Source organism: Scardinius erythrophthalmus (genome assembly GCF_964197995.2).
Source record: "Scardinius erythrophthalmus genome assembly, chromosome: 22".
Classification (NCBI taxonomy): domain Eukaryota; kingdom Metazoa; phylum Chordata; class Actinopteri; order Cypriniformes; family Leuciscidae; genus Scardinius; species Scardinius erythrophthalmus.
Window position 1 is genome coordinate 33,432,533 of NC_138242.1, and position 11,094 is coordinate 33,443,626.

Genomic DNA, 11,094 nt, shown 5'->3' on the forward strand with positions numbered 1-11,094 from the left:
GTTATAAGAAGAGTTTCTAGTCCTGCATCTGCAGCTACTGGGTGATGTGTGAATCACACACACACACACACACACACACACACACACACACACACACACACACACACACACCTCTTCTTTGTAATCACGTGATTTTTTTACCATCCTCAAGGGAAACCCCCACTGTCAGTGGTTTGGCTGTTTGTTTTTTTCAAGAAGTCGTTATTGGTGGTGGTGGGGGAGAGATGTTATCCAGAATATAGTTGAATCTGTAACACAACACATTCCATTAAAGAAAATAACATTTCAATAAAGGCTTTTCAGAAGTTACTTTTGCCTGTACTTGACTTGTTCTGCAACACATTAGAATCAATCACAATACATTTACTACAGTGTTTTCACATCATCATAAACATTAATTCCATTGTCGCACTGCCACATAAATGAATCTCGCATTTGGCTTCACACTAACCTCATGTTTTACATGTAAGTCGCCATTTTGACTCTAGTTCACGCATGCATGCGCCGCCATTCTGGCTCGAGAAAACTCCAGTAGCAAATGTACATTTAACTCACTTAAACGTTATCATCCAATTACAATCGACATATAAAACACTTTAGAAACATTCAAAAACTCTTTTTACATGAGTATTTTCTCTCATTTCACTTCAAATACACATATTTGTCTACTGGGGAAGTATGGTGATATCAGGGTTGTTGTTTGTTTTTGTTTTTTGCCCTATTTACTGTCTTGCCTTAAAAGGACAAAACAGACGGTTGTCAGTGTATTTCACTGGACTATAAAAATCTTGCATTTCCTCACGTTTTACCCCTGATTTCTAGTGAGAGTCGGCTTGGGCCTCGCCTCCCTCTTCCTCTCCTGCCTTACCCTGTCACACACACTCTCCTCCCTCTATACAAGCTGCATTTTTCAAAAAGATTGTGAGTCAGTCTTGAGCTGAAAGAGGAGGTTCATGACCCTCTTAAGAACGCACGCACGCACGCAAGAATACTCGTCCAGAGCTGTACATCATCAAGCAGTGAGAGGTTCGGTGAAGGCTGTTGTGGAGGCTGCAAAGAAATTAATAAATGTCTAATTAATAAATGTCAAACGTTAATTAAGACATGTCTAACGTTAATGTTAATGTTAATGTGAAAGTTATCTATACCATACAGTTCATTTTGATTATGCATCTTGAAAAACCAAGCGAATTTCCCTATGATCGATCGAGAAGTCGCACTGCAGGACCGTGAGTAAAATCTTATATACTTCCAGAATTTTGTCTGAGGCTGTTTTGATCGCTATGGTACTTACTCTTTAGTCGGCTATCATGGTGAGCATGTCAAACTAACGATCAAAGATTGCAGATTTTAGCCTAGGATCAGGGGAATCTTTTAGGATTTGCTAAATTTGTCTCAGACGGCCAAATTCGTACAGTGTGAACCCAGCTTTTAAACGGAAATACTATGTTGAAATTTCTGATTTGGGCATCTCTGTAGTCTATAATCACCTCTCACCGTGTGACCCCGTTGAAGATTGCGTTCAGGAAAACACGGAATATGTAGCCTAATGTGCGAAACCTTATTTAATTGACTTTAAACACACGGTGTAGGCTATATAGTAGGCTAGACTATCCAATAAGATACACCTGCTAAACTAAAACACATTGGGACTTTACTTAAACATAATGATTTGTGCACACTGTATATTATAACTCCTAAACCAATCACAGAAATCTTTCTTCATTTTTACATTTTCAAAAAATATAATTCTGTCTGATTTATAAGGTGTTTTTCTATTATAAATAAATAAATAAAAAACCCACAAAACATTTCTGGTATTATTATCATTGTCGGGACATTTCTCGAGGCGGTTTTAATTCAGTTCAATTCACATTTATTAATATAGCACTTTTCACCGCTGTATGTGAATTCATTTAACATTTAGAAAAATGTTGCAGGTTAACATTAAAGGAACACTCCATTTTTTTGGAAATAGGCTCGTTTTCTGCTTTTTTTTTAAATGTGGCTTTTTACGTGTTTAGAGATATGGTGTCACGCGTGAAGGTGGGCGTGGTCAGTCGTACAGGGACACGTATAGAGCTGGTAAGTCCCGCCCATCCGTAAAACCCCAAGTGGACCATTGAAAAATCGTCAATGCAAGTGAATGTGAGAAAATAATTATTTTCTGGTCCTGTTTGAATTGTGCCATGAATGTGAACATATGTTGTCTATGAATTTTTTATGTAATTTTTAATGTTACGAGTTTGACAGTATATTGTATGATTCTTTGGCTAGCAGTTGTGGAAAAGACATAACGAGAAATACATAACACATTTCCCTCCACTTGTCAAATCACGATGCTAATGCTACGATAATCTATGGAGACAGATCGAGATGCTTGTGTGTTTTGTACCCAAATGTAACCATGTATAGCGGGATCCGTGTGCTAGTGGTGGTGACGTATATCAAACGCGTCGAAAGCAGCGAGAGTTGTAGTCCACAAAGTGCTCTCACACAAAGTCTAACCGTATCAAACTTCTACCCGCTAAATTGTAGCATTCTTTACACGAAAAATTATATTAAAAATTCACAGATAACATATGTTCACATTCATGGCAAAATTCAAACGGGACTAGAAAATAATTATTTTCTCACATTCACTTGCATTGACGATTTTTCAACCTAGAGGTCCAGTGGGGTTTGTGGAAGGGGTGGGACTTACCAGCTCTATGTGAAGGTGAAGGGAAAAATAAAAACAACACGTTCTGTTGGCAACCTCAGTCTGTGTTGTGTCAGTTATTGAGACAAATCTACATATCCGATCAGTAAACATGCATGATTGACCAGGTGTAAACAGGACCTGAAAACAAATTAAAGCAGCACAGTAGCTTCGGGATTTCTTCGCTGTATTCTCGCTTTTTGCTCGCAGGTTTCTCTCTAGAGCTCCCCCCACAGCTTCGGAATAGATATTTGACAACACTGTTGTAAAAACTCGTTGGTGATTCTCAGACACCAGAGGCTATAGATCAACGACATCAAAGCAGATGGGACATTCTTTAAAACGTCTTCTTCATTCGGGTTCGGACAGCGTGAAGGAGCGCAATAATGACAGCATTTTAGCAGATTTCTTTTGGCCGTAAAGCAATTGTTTACATCGCGAGACCTGATATCACGCGAGACTTCCTGACGCGGCGGCCGGCGGCCCGCCGGCTCAAAGTTGCAAGTGCGTATTTTCCGCTCACGGGCACCAGGGGGGTGCGAAACGACCACCATTCAACCCGAAATAAGTAATATAACCATTCCAATGACTCCGAAGCTGTTCAGTTAAGGTAAAAAAAGTTACTTAGTTCACCTTTAAAGGATTTTAACAAATGTAAAACTAATAATTTTTTTACAACATCCTGCTCAATTTTGTTCATTTAATGGTAATAAATTAGATCAAAAAGTCACATGAAACAAAAATTAATTCAAGTGTATCCAAACATTAAACAAGGCCAGAGAAAAATGTTTGTGAAAGAATAGTTTGTGAACAATAAAATGTGTTTAGTGAAATGCTGCAGCAGCTGCTCCTATAGTTTGGGCTGGGGTCCACTGGACTTCTAAGACCACTGCATGTGCTGTGACACATAACAGACATTTCCATCATGTGATGTCTCATAAGCAATATGTTGTCTTTCTTTTGTGCTTCTAGAGACTCTAGCAAGTTTCACCAGTGGACACTCTGTAAGAACACGGCTGATGGCACAGGTGAGAGAGTTTAAATTTCAAACCATGTACAAAATGTATTAATTCCAGCTTTTGCTTGAAATATCAATTATTCTATGAAGTTTTAATAGCAAGTGCTGAACACGACAGAACAAAGTTCTAAGGGTCATGTAACCCTATTTTAGTAAATGCAACAGGAAGTAGGCCTACATTTACATATCGTTGGTATGCACTAGCACTTATGATATAATATATTTTAATTGACAGCATTTCTGAAACTATACATTAATGTGAACGTACACCAATATCAAATATGCATCATTAATTGTTATGCATGTCCAATTTGAGCATAATTGTAACATTATATTATTAGCTTTTTGAAGTAAAAATACAAAAAAACTTTTACTTGTTAAGTGTTGCTAACCTAAAAATATTAACCAAAGGACTAACTGTGTCTTGTACCTCAGACTTTGTCAACAGTGATTCCGCAAGCACTCCTGAGTTCATTCTGGAGCTTCTTCCGACTGCGCAGCGAACGGCTCTCCTCTATCGCATGGCTTACCTGTGTCTGGGTACAGACCCAGAGCTGGAGCGTCTGATCAGAAAACAAGCCGTTGAAACACAACTGCTGTTCGGATCCTCTGAGGCTTTTCTGCTGAAGGCATTCATCCATGTTAATTTTCCAACAGCTTCATTAAATCCAGACTTCGGTTGATGATACAAACACTGAATCGTCCCTTCTTGTCTCTTATTTCTGCCTTTACAGTGTGTAGGAACCAGTGATAACCTTGTCACATCACTGCTGCCCAGTCTGAAGGTGGCTGCGGAGAAAAACAAACCACATTTAGCACTGAAATTCCTAGAAAAGGCCAAAGATTGGATCGGTGACATCATAATAGATGTTAAAGATATTGTGAAGAAGTGAGAATATGAATTTGAAGACATTATCAAATTAAACACTTGCATAATGTTCAAAAACCATAACTGATTATTAAAATAAAATATTTTGAAATATCTAATGCACATCCAGGTATCATGAACATAACAGTGATGTAGCCGCATTGACCAGTGACATCATCAGTGAAACCAACGAAACCAAGGAGAAGCTGCAGCAGCAAACCAGTGAGATGGAGGATCTTCAGAAGATTATTGATGGTCTGGAAGCAGACCTTCTTTACATCGGTAAAGTTAAAGAAGACTATAAGAAGAAGATTGACAAGAGTAAATCAGAGATAGATAAATGTATCAGCCGCAGAAAGGAAGAAAATACTTTTAGCTCCTTTTGGAAAACGATTACCTTCAATACAGAGGAAAGTAAGATCATGGCTCTTCATGTTGATTTATCTGAGATCACTGAAGCACAGAATCGTCTGAAAGAGCAAGAGTGGAGCTTCCAGAACGAGCTGATGGACCATCAGCTGAAGCTGGACAAATTAAAAATTAAAAACGGTGAGACTCTACATGTTTTCTTGTTAATGCTTAAACCTCGTGTGTATTTTAGGTTTGCTCATCTGTTTAACTTCTGTAACGGACATCACAGGTCAGATGGCCAGCGTCACACACCTTGATAAAGTCCAGAAGGGTCTGTCTCAAATCCAGCAAATTCTGGTTCAGCTTCAGAAGTTCTGTGAGAAAGTGGGTTCTTTGCTGGACATACTGAAGAAAAAGACCTTTGCTGGGGAGGATTGGATTGATGATCTTGCTGATATGAAGGAAGAGTTCCTGGAGTCCATAGATGCAGCTCAAGAGGTAAACGATGATGATGATGATGTTTCTAAAGTTCTGCTGTTGTGAGACGGTAAATTGCTTGACCTCTGACCTCTGATGTTAAAATTATTTTGAACAGGAATGGACAAAGTTTGGCATCAACTCCATGAAGGCCTACAAGATCTTCAGCGTTCAGGCGAATCAGGCCTACAGGTTCCTGGAGATCAGTCCTTCATCTCTGTCTATTGAAGAGAGGCAGAAAGAGCTTGATAGTGTGAAAGATGAACTAGAGAATATAAGACCAAATACTGTCAGTCCTGCAGCCATTATGCAGTGAGATCTACGAATCTACGAGAAATTTTGGTCAGATTTGAAAATGTTTATCCAATCTTATTTTGTAAGTGTCTTTTCTTTCAGTTTTAAAGGTCCCATTCTATGTCCCTTTTCACAAGATGTAAAATAAGTCTCTGATGCCCCCAGAGTGTGTATGTGAAGTTTGAGCTCAAAATACCCAACAGATCATTTTTTACAGCATGTTTAAATTTACATTTGTTGGGGCTCAGAAAAACGAGCCGTTTCAGTGTGTGCCCTTTAAATGCAAATGAGGTGCTGCTGGACGACCCTGGGGGCGGAGCTTCATGAGCTCGCGCTCAGTCTGTCAGGAAAAATTCATCTCACGGAATGATGATAATATCAGAAACTCTCAGTAACGGCGTTCATTTCGAGTCGGACAATAATGCCTACAGAGTCAGAGTGCTGTATAGAGATGAAACAGGTATAGTTTAGTAGTTTAATTACGGTTATTATAACGTATTTGTCATCTGCTTGTAGGCTATGTATCCATTATTTATTAATAGCCTACAAGTCTGCTGTCTGAATGATGATCAAACATGTACTGATGAGTTTAATAAAGTTTATTGTACATCACACAAAAGATGAAGCGTCAGTTTTTCTTCAGAAAATCACCGTAAGAGCTGAGTAAACACAGTAGGCTAAGTTATAAGAAGTGCGCAAGTAGCCAGTAGAGTTGAGGGAGCATTCCTGTGGGCGGAGCTTAGTCAAGAAACGGTTCTGGTGACATCACTAAAGCAGGAAGTAGAGGGGTGTAGTCCAATCGAGCCGTTTTTTGTAGTCAACTTCTGTTAAATAAAATATCTCGCTTGGCATTGAACTTTGAGCTTTATAATTTTACAGATATTATTTATGCTCTAACAGCAACATTACACACTAACTAAAGTTTGAAACATGGAATCGCATGCAACGGGACCTTTAAATATGTTTTCTTTGGATTGTTTGACTACTCTTCTTCTTCTTCTTCTTCTAGCTTGTATCCACTAGCGTAGCCCTACTGCCATCTTCCGGACTTATTTTCCTGTCATGTCCATTTACATCATATAGTTCTTATTCGATCTACGTCATCAATGTCCACGGCGACCATGTTGTTGACATAGAAACCACGGAAACTGTCAGTCTGTCAATTGACAAGCGAGGCAGCGTCGGTATTATCGCTGTATTTTTTTTAAAACAGTGCAATGGTGTGTTGTGTAATACACGGCTGTTCTAACAACAGCAATAAGAACCCCGGAGTTAGTTTTTATGTGATACAGACTGTCAGAAAACGTGAAGGGAAGGAGACAGAGCAGTTGAGCCAGCGCAGGAGAGACTTGTGGCTAGCTAGGATAAATAGGCTAAACTTTCAGCCAACTCCCCACAGCAAAGTCTGTTCCCATCATTTTACCACAGGTAACATTAGAGATATATGCCTCACAGCAAAGTCTGTTCCCATCTCACATGTAGGCTAACGTTACAGTTTTTAGATATACAGTTTATACACTGAGAGTTTTCAGGCATGATCAGACATCAGTATCATGTAGTAATTTGCAGTTAGTAGTTACTGTAGCTTACCTATGAACATATAGGTCTGGCATTGATACTAGGTAGGGAATTAGTGCTTTTATGATACTGTGTTATTTTGTTACAGCGCTCCTAGTAAAAATTAGTCTGTGTTTTTTCATGTGTCTTTCCACTTTAATAAAGACAAACACCCAAACTATCTTGACTCTTCTTTTTAATAAACTTGTGGGTCTCTAACATAGCCAGTGGTCTCTACACACATTTCACATGTGACTACTCTCTCTGGTGTGTTCCCTTTCTTGTGGATCCCCACTCCAACAACATCTACAACAATAGTTCCTATTGTTACATCCTTTCTTTTTTTTTTTTTTTTGAAATAAGAACTAACATTCCAAACCAAAACTCCTAATCAATTTCTGGTACAGCCAAGAACAATATACCATTTCCTTATAACATATGTCACATTTCCATTACAACATTTTTACATTTCTTTCCAAAAAAAAAATGTTTTTCAAAAAGTAAATTCTTACTTTTTTTTTTCTTTTTTTTTCAGGTGACATAGTCTTGTAAGTGTTGAGGTTTCTTTACTAAACGTCCTGCTTTTGTGACAACAGGTTCTGAGATATCTGGCTGTACCGTGTTTTGCATCTGATTCTCCATTTTGGTGGTGAGTTGTGAGTGAGTGTCCGCAGGTTTTTCGTTTTTTGTATTGTCAGGGTCAACAGTCTCTGTTTGGTTGGACTCTATAGGGGTCAATGCATGATCCCTTCGGAGATGTCTCCTGTTTCTCCTTATGACTCCTCCCGAAGCCAACTGGACACTGTATGACCTCAAGTCAACGGGCTTCACTACGGTGCCCTTTCTCCAGATCTTATGGGGCTCAAATGGTTGAATTCTTACTAATTCCCCCTGTTTAAGTGTGTCTAAGTCTTTGGCTGATCTGTCAAAGTATGTTTGTTGACGTTGTTGGTTTGCTGTCAATTCCCTCAAGGGATTTTGAATCTTTGGTTGCAGGAGGCTGGTTTTCGTGGGTAGTAGAGTCTTAGTGCGACGGCTAAGCAGCCTCTGTGCTGGGCTGGTAGATAATCCATGTGTTGGTGTGTTTCTGTGGTCCAGTATTGCTAAATATGGATCCTGTCTGGATATTTGTGCTTTGAGCATCAGTCTCTTGGCAGTTTTGACTGCTGATTCCGCCTTGCCGTTGCTCTGAGGATAGCCAGGTGATGAAGTCTTGTGTAGAAATTCCCAGTGATGACTGAACTTCTGGAACTCCTGTGATGAGAACTGCGGGCCATTGTCTGAGATGACTATGTCCGGAATACCCTGCCGGGCGAAGTGAGCTTTTAGCTTTCTGATGACCGTCGCTGATTTGGTGTCTGGTAGATAATCAATTTCCCAAAAATTGGAATAGTAGTCTACTGTGATGAGATAGTCCTTGTTGTCAAAAGTGAACAGGTCCGTGCCTACCTTGGCCCAAGGTCTATTCAGCATGTCATGTGGTCGCAGTGTCTCCTTTTGCTGGTTCCAGTCCACTGATCGGCAGTTGTCACATTGCTGTACATATGCTTTGATCTGCTCGTTCATTCCTTGCCAGTACACACACTCTCTGGCTCTTCTCAGGCATCCTTCCACACCTAAATGAGAGGAGTGTATACGCCAAGTTATTTCTCTCCAGAGTTTCCAAGGGATAACAGCTCGTTCACCTCTGAAAACAATTCCATCCTGGTAACTCAGCTCCCCTTGAAACAGGTCATAATGTCCTATTTCGTGTGGTGTCTCTGCTTTGTTCTTTGGCCAACCCTGTTGTATGGTTTTGATCAGTGTTTGTAAAGTTTTGTCCTCTTTTTTTGCAGAATGGATTAGACTAAGTTTGTCCTCTGAGATTGGTAAGTGTTGCGCCATGTTGATTGTCTCTAGCTCTGCTTCCACAGAACCAGTGGGTGCACTCTCTGGTAGATATGCTCTGCTTAGAGTATCTGCTAGCCACATCTCTGGCCCTGGAACATACACAACATCTACATCATATTTTTGAAGTCTCAGCATCATCCTTTGAAGTCTTTTCGGTGCACTCAACAGTGGTTTACGCTGGATGTTTTCAATGGGTTTGTGATCACTTTGTGCTGTTACTTTTCGTCCATATGTATAATGGTGAAACTTTTCCATCCCGAAGAGTAGAGCTAATAACTCTTTCTCAATTTGTGCATATCCACGCTCTGTACGTGTCAGTGCTCTACTTGTGAATGCTACTGGCTTACCTCCTTGCATTAGTGCAGCACCGAGACCTCCGTCAGAGGCATCACATTGGATGGTAAGTTCTTCCTCAGGGTTGTAATACTTCAACACTGGAGCATTTGCAATTGTTTCTTTTATTTTACAGAATGCCTCTTCATGCTGTATGGTCCATCTCCATTCGCAGTCTTTGTGCGTCAACTGTCTCAGGGTCTCGCACTGGTCTGAAAGATGTGCACAAAACTTTGAGAGGTAATTTACCATCCCTAGCAGTCTCTGAACCCCTTTTACATCTGTTGGTTTCGGCATGTGTGTTATTGCACGAACTTTGTCTGGGTCGATTTTCAATCCATCAGATGTCAGGAGGTGTCCGATGTAAGAGACTTCTCTTTGTCTCAATTTGAGCTTGTCAGCATTTAGCTTGATACCTCTCTCTGCATCGTGTGAGAAACGCTTTCAGCTTCTCATCGTGGTCTCTCTCAGCTGCTTCTTGAGTCTCTCCTTGTCCTGTAACAAGCACATCATCAGCTATAATGTATATTCCTGGCAGGCCCTCTAATGCAAGTGTGAGCTTCCTCTGAAAAATCTCAGGAGCCGGACTTATCCCCATAGGCATCCGCAACCAACGGTACCTTCCGAACGGGGAAGAGAATGTGGTGAGAAAGCTGGACTCTTCCTCCAGCCTGACATGCCAAAAAACACTTTTCACATCGCACACTGTAAACACTTTGGCTTTGGATAGGTCAGGGAGAATGTCATCGATTGTGGGTAGTGGGAAATGACTGCGCTTTAAAGCTTTATTTAAAGGTTTTGGATCTATACATACTCTGAGCCTGCCGCTGGGCTTCTGCACGACCACCATACTACTGATCCAATCCGTGCTCCTCTCTACTGGTGCAATGATTCCTCTTTTCTGAAGATCTTGCAGCTCTTCCTTCAAAGGTTTCATCATGGCGACTGGAACCCTTCTTTTTGGGAGTTGTACAGGTTTAACAGTGTCGTCAATCTCAATTCTGTATTCTCCCTCTAGGCATCCATCACCATCGAATACATCCACATAATCTGTCTTTATCTGTTGCAGTGATCACTGGCTGGTTGTAGGTTTTTCTGTGGTGACTATGCTGTCTATTGCAAGAATGTTCTCGTAATGCACTTTGATTAGTTTCATAGCTTCACTTGCTCTTTTACCTATTAAAGGGACAGTACATTTGTTATCCACCACCTGAAACTCCAGCCTGTAAAGTTTGTGGTTTCTTGGGTTTCTTACTTTCAGTTTGCACTTTCCTAGCAGCATCACTTTGCTTTGGTTGTACATTACTAGCACAGTCTTTGTATCCTCCAGTTTTATATTTGGGCTCAGTAGATTGATGGGGATTACATTACAGCTTGCACCACATTCAATTTGAAATTTCACAAGGTCCTTTCCTAAAAACATCCCTGCGTACAACTGTGTTTTCTTTTCGTTGTCATTTTCTATTTTGTTTACAGTCTCTGAGTTTGCTACACCAACAGTAAGAATATCTTCATACTCATCATCGCTGTCCTCTTCAGTTACCTTGTGTACTGATTTGTGGTTTGTTTGTCTCATCCGGGCTCTACATTTTACTGCGAAGTGAT

The 11,094-nt window shown here is 40.2% G+C and overlaps 1 protein-coding gene across 2 annotated transcripts; it reads left to right on the top strand.

Moving 5' to 3' along the window:
• The first annotated feature begins 894 nt into the window (after positions 1–894).
• On the top strand, positions 895–7,445 carry LOC308682388 (uncharacterized protein). Of its 2 annotated transcripts, XM_081352099.1 has the most exons (8): positions 895–1,026; positions 1,156–1,229; positions 3,674–3,729; positions 4,155–4,348; positions 4,454–4,608; positions 4,718–5,136; positions 5,228–5,436; positions 5,534–7,445. In XM_081352099.1, exons 2-8 carry the CDS (start codon positions 1,168–1,170, stop codon positions 5,729–5,731), a joined length of 1,293 nt encoding a protein of 430 aa, XP_081208225.1. In that variant the 5' UTR covers positions 895–1,026; positions 1,156–1,167; the 3' UTR covers positions 5,732–7,445. The 2 variants fall into 2 exon arrangements, with proteins under 2 accessions (XP_081208225.1, XP_081208224.1); XM_081352098.1 differs by having other exon boundaries at positions 895–1,229.
• The last annotated feature ends 3,649 nt before the right edge of the window (positions 7,446–11,094 follow it).

What these genes read in the sequence shown, in the direction of transcription:
- LOC308682388 (XM_081352098.1), top strand. Translation starts at nt 1,105, where the DNA reads ATGTCTAACGTTAATGTTAATGTTAATGTGAAAGTTATCTATACCATA. An exon ending in AGAAGTCGCACTGCAGGACC is followed by an intron (nt 1,230 to 3,673) that starts GTGAGTAAAATC and finishes TTGTGCTTCTAG; the next exon opens with AGACTCTAGCAAGTTTCACC. An exon ending in GAACACGGCTGATGGCACAG is followed by an intron (nt 3,730 to 4,154) that starts GTGAGAGAGTTT and finishes CTTGTACCTCAG; the next exon opens with ACTTTGTCAACAGTGATTCC.